We start from the raw sequence: 11,940 nt of genomic DNA on the forward strand, positions 1-11,940 counted from the left end.
CTAACTCTGAAGAATTGAGTTGGGATTTTGATGGGTATTGCATTGAATCTGTATAGTGCTTATGGCAGAATGGCCATTTTAACTATATTGATTCTACTGATCCATGAGCATGGGAGGTTTTCCCATTTTTTGAGGTCTTCTTCCATTTCCTTCTTCAGAGTCTTGAAGTTCTTGTCATACAGATCTTTCACATGTTTGGTAAGAGTCACCCCAAGATACTTTATACTGTTTGAGGCTATTGTGAAGGGGGTCATTTCCCTAATTTCTTTCTCAGCCTGCTTATCCTTTGAGTATAGGAAGGCCACTGATTTGCTTGAGTTGATTTTATAACCTGCCACTTTGCTGAAGTTGTTTATCAGCTGTAGGAGCTCTCTAGTGGAGTTCTTTGGGTCACTTAGGTAGACGATCATGTCGTCTGCAAATAATGATAGTTTGACTTCTTCCTTTCCAATTTGTATCCCTTTGACCTCCTTATGATGTCGAATTGCCTGAGCTAGTACCTCAAGTACAATATTGAAAAGATAAGGAGAAAGGGGGCATCCTTGTCTGGTCCCTGATTTCAGTGGGATTGCTTCAAGTTTCTCTCCATTTAGTTTGATGCTGGCTACTGGTTTGCTGTATATTGCTTTTACTATGTTTAGGTATGGGCCTTGAATTCCTGTTCTCTCCAAGACTTTAAGCATGAAGGGATGCTGAATTTTGCCAAATGCTTTTTCAGCATCCAATGAAATGACCATGTGGTTTTGTTCTTTGAGTTTGTTTATGTAGTGGATTGTATTGATGGATTTCCGAATATTGAACCAACCCTGCATTCCCGGGATAAAGCCTACTTGATCATGGTGGATGATCGTTTTGATATGTTCTTGGATTCGGTTGGCAAGAATTTTATTGAGTATTTTTGCATCTATGTTCATAAGGGAAATTGGTCTGAAGTTCTCTTTCTTTGTTGGATCTTTTTGTGGCTTTGGTATCAGCGTAATTGTGGCTTCGTAGAAGGAATTGGGTAGTGTTCCTTCTGTTTCTATTTTGTGGAATAGTTTGAAGAGTATTGGTGTTAACTCTTCTTTGAAGGTCTGGTAGAATTCTGCACTGAAGCCATCTGGTCCTGTGCTTTTTTTGGTTGGAAGACTTTCTATGACTCCTTCTATTTCTTTAGGCATTATGGGACTGTTTAGATGGTCTAGTTGGTCCTGATTTAATTTTGGTATTTGGTATCTGTCAAGGAAATTGTCCATTTCCTCCAGATTCTCCAGTTGTGTTGAGTACAGGCTCTTGTAGTAGGATCTGATGATTTTTTGGATTTCCTCAGTTTCCGTTGTTATATCTCTCTTTTCATTTCTAAGTTTGTTAATTTGGATACTTACTCTGTGCCCTTTGGTCAGTCTGGCTAAGGGTTTATCTATCTTGTTCATTTTCTCAAAGAACCAGCTCCTGGTTTTGTTAATTTTTTCTATGGTTCTCTTTGTTTCTACTTGATTGATTTTAGCCCTGAGTTTGATGATTTCCTGCCTTCTACTCCTCCTGGGTGAATTAGCTTCTTTTTGTTCTAGGGCTTTCAGGTGTGTCATTAAGCTGGTAATGTATGCTCTCTCCATTTTCTTTTTGGAGGCACTCAGGGCTATGAGTTTTCCTCTTAGCACTGCTTTCATTGTGTCCCATAGATTTGGGTATGTTGTGTTTTCATTTTCATTGTGTTCTAAAAAGTCTTTAATTTCTTTCTTTATTTCTTCTTTGACCAAGGTATCATTGAGTAGAGTATTGTTCAGTTTCCATGTGTATGTGGGTTTTCTGTTGTTTTTGTTGCTATTGAAGACCACTTTTACTCCATAGTGATCAGATAGGAGGCATGGGATTAGTTCTATCTCTTTATATTTGTTGAGGTCTGTCTTGTGACCAATTATATGGTCGATTTTGGAGAAGGTACCATGAGGTGCTGAGAAAAAGGTATATTCTTTTGTTTTAGGATAGAATGTTCTATATATATCTGTTAAATCTAATTGGTCCAAAGCTTCAATTACTTTCATTGTGGCCCTGTTTAGTTTCTGTTTTCCTGATCGGTCCATTGAGGAAAGTACAGTGTTGAAGTCACCCACAATTATTGTGTTAGGTGCAATGTGTGCTTTTAGTTTTAATAAAGTTTCTTTTAGGAAAGAGGGTGCCCTTGCATTTGGGGCATAGATGTTCAGGATTGACAGTTCTTCTTTTTGTATTTTTCCTTTGACCAGCAAGAAGTGTCCCTCAGGGTCTCTTTTGATGACTTTGGGTTGAAAGTCAATTTTATCTGATATTAAAATGGCTACTCCAGCTTGTTTCCTGAGACCATTTGCTTGTAAAATTGTCTTCCAGCCTTTTACTCTAAGGTAGTGTTTGTCTTTGACCCTGAGGTGTGTTTCCTGTAAGCAGCAAAATGTAGGGTCCTATTTACGTATCCAGTCAGTTAGTCTGTGTCTTTTTATTGGGGCATTAAGTCCATTGATGTTAAGAGATATTAAGGAATAGTGATTGTTACTTCCTATCATTTTTGACGTTATTTTTTAAATTTGAATGCTTAACTTCTTTTGGGTTTGATGAAAGGTTACTATCTTGCTTTTTCCAGGGTGAAGTTTCCCTCCTTGTACTGATGTTGTCCTCCTATTATCCTTTTTAGGGCCGGGTTTGTGGATAGATATTGGGTAAACTTGGTTTTGTCATGAAATATCTTAGTTTCTCCATCTATGGTGATTGAGAGTTTTGCTGGATATAGTAGTTTTGGTTGGCATTTGTGTTCTCTTAGAGTCTGCATGAGATCTGCCCAGGACCTTCTAGCCTTCATAGTCTCCGGTGAAAAGTCTGCTGTGATTCTGATAGGTCTTCCTTTATATGTTACTTGGCCTTTTTCTCTTACTGCCTTTAGTATTCTTTCTTTGTTTGGAACATTTGGTGTTTTGATTATTATGTGACAGGAAGTATTTCTGTTCTGGTCCAGTCTGTTTGGAGTTCTGTAGGCTTCTTGTATATTCATGGGCATCTCTCTCTTTCGGTTAGGGAAGTTTTCTTCCATAATTTTATTGAAGATATTTGCTGGCCCTTTAAGTTGTAAATCTTCACTCTCATCTATGCCTATAATCCTTAGGTTTGGTCTTCTCATTGTGTCCTGGATTTCCTGGATATTTTGGGTTACAAGCTTTTTGCATTTTGCATTTTCTTTAACTGTTGAGTCCATGGTTTCTATGGAATCTTCAGCATCTGAGATTCTTTCTTCTATCTCTTGTATTCTGTTGTTGATATTTGCATCTCTGTCCCCTGATTTCTTCCCAAGGCTTTCTATCTCCAAAGTTGTCTCCCTTTGAGTTTTCTTAGTTGTTTCTACTTCTGATTTTAGATCCTGGATGGTTTTGCTTAGCTCCTTCACTTGCATGTTTGTGTTTTCCTGTAATTCTTTAAGAGATTTTTGTGTTTCCTCTTTAATGAGCTCAGCCTGTTGACCAAAGTTCTCCTGTATTTCTTTAAGAGATTTTTGTGTTTCGTCTTTCATGACCTCAGCCTGCTGACCAAAGTTCTCCTGTATTTCTTTAAGTGTTTTTTGCATTTCCTCCTTGTTGGCTTTTGTATTCTCCTGGATTTCTTTCAATGATTTTTGTGTTTCCCTTGCAAGGGCTTCTAACTTTTGATCCATTTTCTCCTGAATTTCTTTAAGTATGTCCTTCATGTGTTCCTGTACCAGCATCATGACCAGTGATTTTAAATCCAAATCTTGTTTTACTGGTGTGATGGGGTATCTAGGACATGTTGGTAGAGGAGAATTGGGTTCAGATGTTGCCATATTGCCTTGATTTCTGTTAGTGACGTTCCTGCGTTTGCCTTTTGCCATCTAGTTCTCACTGGTGTTAGTTTGTCTTGTCAGTGCTGGACTCACCAGTGCAAGCTGCCCCTTCCCAGTTGGCCTCTGGTGCACAGCTTACCTCCTGCACTGCTTGTAGACAGGGTGCTGCTGCCCAGGCTGTTCAGATCCCAAAGCAGGCACCCGAAGGCTCCCGCTGGGGCCCGCTGGATTCACTGGAGCACACTGACTTCTCCCAGCTGGCCGCCCGGAAATCCAGCTAGCCACTTGCAGGACTTGGAGATGTGGTGCTGCTGCCCAGGCTGATCTGGGCAGCAGAACTCCCAACCGGGTTGGTGCACACAAGGCTAGCCTAGCTGCTCAGGCCCTGAGTCTAGGCAAAAGCCTGGCAGGATGGTGGCGTGCGCGAGTTCCCTGAGAGTGCTGGGAGAGTCTGCTGGGCTAACAACCTCCTGGCTGGGTCAGCACACAGATGGCCCAACGAGCAGCCCAGGGCCTGGGGGCAGTCCAGGGCCTGACCGTCTGAGACCCCTGCTATGTCTGCCTTGGGCTATGCCTGTTAGCTGGTTTGGTTTTGCCTGCTAGGTCTCTCTGGCTTCCCGTAGGCAAAATGGTGGTGGTGCGCAAACTGGCCTGGATAAACAACCTCCTGGCCGGGTTGGCACACAGATGGCCCACTGAGCAGCCCAGGGCCTGGGGGCAGTCCAGGGCCTGACCGTCTGAGACCCCTGCTTTGTCTGCCTTGGGCTATGCCTGTTAGCTGGTTTGGTTTTGTCTGCTAGTCTCTCTGGCTTCCCGTAGGCAAAATGGCGGCGGTGGGCGCCGGCCCAGGCAAACAAGCTCCTGGCTGGGTCGGCACACAGATGGCCCTCCGAGCAGCCCAGGACCTGGGGGCAGTCCAGGGCCTGACCGTCTGAGACCCCTGCTATGTCCGCCTCGGGCTATGCCTGTTAGCCGGTTTGGTTTTGCCTGCTAGGTCTCTCTGGCTTCCCATAGGCAAAATGGAGGTGGTGCGCAAACGGCCCTGATAAACAACCTCCTGGCCGGGTCGGCACACAGATGGCCCACCGAGCAGTCCTGGGCCTGGGGGCAGTCCAGGGCCTGACCGTCTGAGACCCCTGCTATGTCCGCCTCGGGCTATGCCTGTTAGCTGGTTTGGTTTTGCCTGCTAGGTCTCTCTGGCTTCCCGTAGGCAAAATGGCTGCAGTGCGCGCCGGCCCAGGCAAACAAGCTCCTGGCTGGGTTGGCACACAGATGGGCCACCGAGCAGCCCAGGACCAGGGGGCAGTCCAGGGCCTGACCGTCTGAGACCCCTGCTATGTCCGCCTCGGGCTATGCCTGTTAGCCGGTTTGGTTTTGCCTGCTAGGTCTCCCTGGCTTCCCTTAGGCAAAATGGTGGTGGTGCGCGCGCTGGCCCGGGAGGAAAAAAACCTCCTGGCCGGGTTTGCACCTCGGTGGACCCCCGATCAGCCCAGGGCCTGGGTGCAGGCCAACGCCCGTCGGGCTTAGACCCCAGCGATGTTTGTCTCGGGTTATATTTGCGTACCTCAGTCTGATTTCTCTGGCAACCGAGAACCAATATGGAGCCTTCGTAACTGACTGGCGGGAGGCAGAGTTCTGATGTGGCTTCTGTGTGGTGAAAGGCACCGTAAATCCGCCGCTGCTTGCAGCCTGGCTGGCCAGCGATGGCCAGTGGTCGTGGGCGCCGGGTCTGCCTGGACCCTGTCCGCTTGGTTCTACTGCTGATGGCCCTTCCTCTGGACCAGCCGCTGCTGCTGCTGCTGCTGCTGCTGCTGCTGGTGATTTTTTTTTGTAACTCAATTTTTCCTTGCATTAGAGCACAACTGCAATTTTGGAAGCAAATCCCAATTTTAAACAATCTATTTTCTTTAAAATCAATGGCAAACACATTTTTACAGCACAAGGTTTGTCTGCCCATGTAACTTATTAAAGAGACATTATTTTAAATCTTAATCTTGATTAAGTTCAATCTCCAGGCCAAGATTCACACAAAACACCATGCCAATTTAGGAGCATCTTAAAGGCCTGTATTTCCTGGGTTGCGTCATGCCACGTGTTGTTTAAAAATGGCGACTACCCTAAACTACCAGCTTAAACCTAACTTTTTGTTAATAACATATACCTTTTAAATCATGTCCAATGTCTTATAAGCCAATACTCTATGTAGTCAAGACATGCAAAATATACCTTTAAGACCAATTATAAACAAGAACAAAGCATGAGTTGTGTTAGGCCACGTGTAGCTAGTTAAGATGGCTCCAACACTGTTTTAAACTAACCTTTTCTTAATAACACTATACCTTTTAAATCACACCCAATTAATTTATAACTCTTTAGTCAAGATATGTAAAACCTTATACCATTAAAACTAATTAGAAACAATTATAAAGCGATTACACGAATTTCACTAGCCAAACCAAAGTTTTCCCAAATCTTGAGGCTTCTGGGCTTTTAAAAGCGGCTTTTTTTTTCTTTCCCCAGCCATGCTTGCCTCTTGGGTGAGTGAGCTGTGCTGCTGCTGCGTGGCTTTAAATCAGTCCTCACACAAACTGCGGCTGGTTCAAGAGGTTGCCAGCAGATGAAATCCTTACCAATTTTTCTTTTTAACATGAAACAAATAGTTATTCACACAAAAACACAGAGAGGACATGAACGTACACATAGACAGTTGGTGCACCGGTATAAACACAGAACGATACACAGAAAGATAAGCGTGCTTGTTAAGCAATTGCATCCATTTTCCTCTTTAAACAGCTCTTAGAGGCTGTGGACATATGCCTATTTTTAAAACCCTTTTCTTTTTCGCCTAAATCAGCTCTTACGAGCTTTGGACAAATGCCTACCAAATTCCTTCCCCATATTCCACTGTCTGTCCCCTAAGCGAGTACAGCACTGGGTCCATACTGCCTCACTTAGTCCATATCCTATAACTCACCATGCAGGATACTATCTTTTCCTTTTTCCATTTTCCACGAAGCTTCGCCAAGACAGGGTCACTTCAGGAAGTCTTCTTAAATCCAGCCAGCCCCGCGTCCGGGCACCACTCTGTTGGGTTCCATAGCTGCCTGCAGCTATTATGAAGTGGGTTTCTGGAACAGAAGCTGAGGGATGAATAGGGATATGAGGGATATGAGGGATAAATAACCTTCATAAGAAGGTGGGCCTTAACCAGGAGGGGAAGAATTGACCGTAATTCCTCTTAAATATTGTATAACGTCAATATGGCTCTGTACACTTCTCCTCCTGCTCCTTATTTTACTTGGTATATTTCTAAATACTTATCGTTAAATTCTGCTAACACTGTCTCTTATCCATTTGACATATGTGACTCAAGAATATTAGTTGTAAGTCCTTAGTAATTTGACTACCTTAAATATAATTTTTAACTGTACCAATAATATTTACTATTTAGCTATATGTGGTAATATACTTTGAATTTCTTTTGCATTTTTGTGGTGACATTACTCTTTAAATTTTCTTTGGGTACATATATAATTTTTAAAATATTTATTATTTTTATATGTTTACATGTGCTCTGATTAGTTTATGCACACTATGTGTGTTTAATTCCTATGTAGGACAGATGATTAGAACTAGATTACAAACAGCTGCAAGCCTCCTGGTATAATTTCTGGTAAATGAACTAAGATCCTATGCATGAGCAGTAAGAGCTCTTAACGCTGCACTATGTCTTGAGCTCACAAAATTATTTTTAATGAAGTCAAGTGAAGAAATAATACTCAGAGAGTTTAAAAAGAAACTACAGCTGGTGTGAGAACTAAGACATTTATTCACAGTACTTGGAAGATGAAAAGAAGAGAATTACTATGCATTCCATACCAATCTGTATCCATAGTAAGCTCTATGGTGAGCTGTGTTATATTGTGGGTTGCAGCCTCAATAATGAAAATAATTTAAATAATATAATACAAATTGTTTCAGCCTATGTAGCCACCTGTATTATTATTTATGATAATGCTATTTATGTCTGTATATAGTTTTGAATTAATTTGGTATATCACTTCTTTTTAGCTTGAAGAATGAATATAGCATAAGACTTCTAAAGAATCTGGTAACTAGTTCTAAAAATGTGTGTTTATATGAAAAATAATATTTTGTTTAGAAAATGACATTAAACAATTATGTGTAAAACACAAGACAAATTCTTATACATCAGACTCACTGTAACTTTGAGGAGCTAACACCATGAAAAGATAATTGTATAGATCAAGTAGAAATAAATGAAATACATGCAATCACTTGATTTGCTCTTGATGAGCTGAGCAATACATTGATGATATGATCACTCAGTGAGCATCAATGGAATGATATTTAATATTGGTAAATGTTGAGATCTATTAACATACTGAAAATATACAAAAGTTACTTTAATTTGATCTTCTTACAGAAAGATATAAAAAATTATGCTCTTCTAAGTGGTTATCATATCACTGTAGATAATTTTTAAAAAATGTAATACTGTGCAGACAGTTACTAAATAAAGCCAGAAATGAAGTACAAGCAAGTACTTCAGCTCATTTATGAATAATTCAGAGTATATATCTTAAATTAAAGGTCTCTGATTGTGAATAAAATTGGTTGAGTGAGACAAGATCATGGGAGAGTAAGAGTCTTTGTATTGTTGAGTTAAAAGTAACAGAATTATATGTTTAAATGAAAGTATTGACAAAGAATTAATGAAGTAATAGTGTTTGAGATAGTCATTATTTGGCAAAGTAAGAGGAATTCCATTTTATACAAAGAAACATTGTGGAGTACAGATAAAAAATACTATATTGAAAAGTGAACATGAGCAGGGTGGTGGTAGCACACGCCTTTGATCCCAGCACTTGGGAGGCAGATGCAGGAGGATTTCTGAGTTTGAGGCCAGCCTGGTCTACAGAGTGAGTTCCAGAACAGCCAGGGCTACACAGAGAAACCCTGTCTTGAAAAAACAAAAAACAAACAAAAAAACAACAACAACAACAAAAAAAGAAAAGTGAACATTAAATCTCAGAGAAAGCAATTACATAGACAAATGAACACAACAGGAGCAGGCATCTCGAGCTTTATTTCAACAGGTGATAAACACACAAGAAATAATTCATACATATATACACATATATACATATACATTTGCATTCATGTATATATAACTATTTCCCATGATTCCTCATTGGGTCACTATCCTTAGTACTAGTGTGTGTGTGTGTGTGTGTGTGTGTGTGTGTATGTGTGTATGTGTGTGTGTGTGTGTGCGCTCATGTATGGTTGGGTGTGTGTGCGCATGTATATGTGTGTGGTGTCTTAAAGTGATGGCATGTGGGTGTATATTCTTTCATCTTTTGTATAAAATCAACTTATGGAAAAGATTCATTTACTTCTTTTGATTTTTTGTTTGCATTGTAACTATGAATAACAGGAAAAGTAATATAAATATAATATATTCCTTTAATTCACATTGAAATGTTTTTTATATTTTCTGAATGCACATGGAACAAGCAGTTAACAAGAAAAATTTATATTTTATGAAAAGCCAAAGAAAATAATTTACACAAATTATTCAATGTCCTTTTTAGAGCATATTTTACATCTTTGTTTCTCAAACTATAGATCAAGGGATTCAACATGGGGATCACCAGGGTGTAGAATATAGATGCCACTTTATCAGTTTCAAAGGAGTGGTTGGACTTAGGCTGGACATACATAAATATCAAAGTCCCATAGAAGACAATGACTACTGTCAGGTGGGACCCACAGGTAGAGAAAGCCTTCTGCCTGCCCTCAGCAGAGTTCATCCTCAGAATGGCTATGAGGATGAGCAGGTAGGACACAAGGACAACCAGAAGAGAGGAAATCAAATCAAAGGCTGCCAAGATTAGAATTATCATTTCAACGTCATGTGTATCTGAGCATAGCAGAGGTAATAAGGGGAGACTGTCACAGTAGAAATGACTGATGACATTGTAGCCACAGAAAGACAAAGTGAAAATCTTAATTGTGACTAGAAGAGAAACAAATGTGCAATAGAGATAAGGAATTGCCACTAGTACCCAACATAACCTTTGTGACATGATGACAGTGTAAAGCAAAGGCTTACATATGGCCACATAGCGGTCATAGGACATTGCAGACAGAATAAAGAGTTCACTAACAATGAACACAAGAAAGAAAGAAAGCTGTGTGGCACAAAGTTTAAATGATATTGTGTTTTGATCTACAACAAAATTTACTAACATTTTGGGTCCCACAGATGTAGAATAACCAAGATCTGTAATAGCCAGATGTTTGAGAAAAAAGTACATAGGTGTTTGTAGCCTGGAGTCCACTGTGGTGAGGATGATCATGCCCAAGTTTCCCATCAGTGAGATCAGATAGATAACGAGAAACAGTCCAAACAATGGGGCCTGAAGCTCAGGGCGGTCAGTGATACCCATCAGTACGAATTCAGTCACCACTGTGAGGTTATGTCTCCCCATCCTGGTTTAGTAAAAAACCTGTTCAGAGTACAGATACCAATATCATCAACAGCTATTTTATATGATCAACTGACAAATTTTAGTACGTGATATTAGTATAAGCAATACAAAATTCAAAATTAAAAAGAAATTATGATATAATTAAAATTTCATTGTTTTTAAATGATAATATGTTGCATATATTTAGAGATGCAAAGGCAGACTGATTATCTTAATTTTGCATGATTTTATTTGCCAAACATTTGATACTCCCTATTCATTTCTATTAGTAAGCTTCTATTACAGTCAATGGATTGAGACCAAGTAAAATTCAATGTATCTCGCTATATATAATATTTTTCTCAATCAGCATATGATATTATTTCTTTTATTTTATGAAATATATGGAGATATATCTCTGAATAAATGCTAGAAACATATACAAATAGATTATAGTTAGACAGTAGATAGATTTATGATAGCATGGCAAACATGACAGCTATGAAAATGTAACGCAAATGTTTGTAAAATTCCTAATCATACTCAGTATTCAGTTGGAGTACATATATCTGACTATAACTTCAGGACCTGGAAGGTAACTGAAAGTCACTGTTAATCTGAGATCAGCTTGAAGCATATAGTGTAATCTTGTCTCAAAAACTCTTTACTAACACAAAAGAAAATTAAACAAATATAGATGTGCCCTATCTATCTATCTATCTATCTATCCATATATCTATCTACCTATCTTCTTTTTTATAGTTTGATGTGTGATTACAATCACATAGAAATCCTAGTATACATAAACGTATAGGCATTCCATAAAAGTACTTAACATCATTCTTTTAGTCATGCAAAAACATTGCCATATATTTTAAAAATTAGTAAAACCAGTTATTTTGGTATAAATAACTGAAAAATTTTATACCTATTGTTTGCACATTTCAATCATCAACCTGCTGATATGCTGAATATATATATATAATTAAAAACAATAATCAATATCATACTGCTAATCATTTTTATGAGAATGGGAAAGTTTCAGATAATTTTCTTATGGACATTTACTGAATTGTTCTCCCTCTCCTCCTTTTACAAAGCAGGATATCATTATGCACCCCAATTGTACTCACACTTTTAACAAGCCTCTTATCTTACCCTCCTGATTTCCATGTTTTCAGATATATGTTGTCAGCACTTGACCTTATGTTGTATTTAGTATAATATATTCAAATGTAATTTTGGAAAAATGCTACAAGAACTAAATAAAATATAGACAATATTTTCAAAATTTATGGATATGATATATATTATTTGGTTACTATAGGCAATTTCTTCACATTATGATAAAATGTGAGATAAGATAGAAAAGCCTATAGTTAACGAAATAGGGCTTAGCTGAATTCCATAATGATCAGAAGCTGAACAGATTATGAAATAGAATGCATGTTGATAGATGACAGTTATTATTAAATTAGTAAATTGATATTTAATGTTTTAAAATTAGAAAGAAAAATATGTTTATGGTAAAAATTATAGTGAAATCTATGTCTGGTGAAACATGAACAAAACTTAAAACATAGAAATTAACATACATAATAATGTAATATGCACTTAAATTATTTAAAATATTACTTTCCA

At 38.9% G+C, this 11,940-nt stretch overlaps 1 protein-coding gene across 1 annotated transcript; it reads right to left on the bottom strand.

Moving 5' to 3' along the window:
- Nucleotides 1-9,360: 9,360 nt before the first annotated feature.
- On the bottom strand, nucleotides 9,361-10,320 carry LOC127684270 (olfactory receptor 8K3-like). The gene has a single exon (XM_052181224.1). The coding sequence runs from the start codon at nucleotides 10,318-10,320 to the stop codon at nucleotides 9,361-9,363; it is 960 nt and encodes a 319-aa protein (XP_052037184.1).
- Nucleotides 10,321-11,940: the final 1,620 nt, after the last annotated feature.

This window comes from Apodemus sylvaticus, chromosome 5 (assembly GCF_947179515.1).
Source record: "Apodemus sylvaticus chromosome 5, mApoSyl1.1, whole genome shotgun sequence".
Taxonomy (NCBI): domain Eukaryota; kingdom Metazoa; phylum Chordata; class Mammalia; order Rodentia; family Muridae; genus Apodemus; species Apodemus sylvaticus.

What these genes read in the sequence shown, in the direction of transcription:
- LOC127684270 (XM_052181224.1), bottom strand. Translation starts at nt 10,320, where the DNA reads ATGGGGAGACATAACCTCACAGTGGTGACTGAATTCGTACTGATGGGT.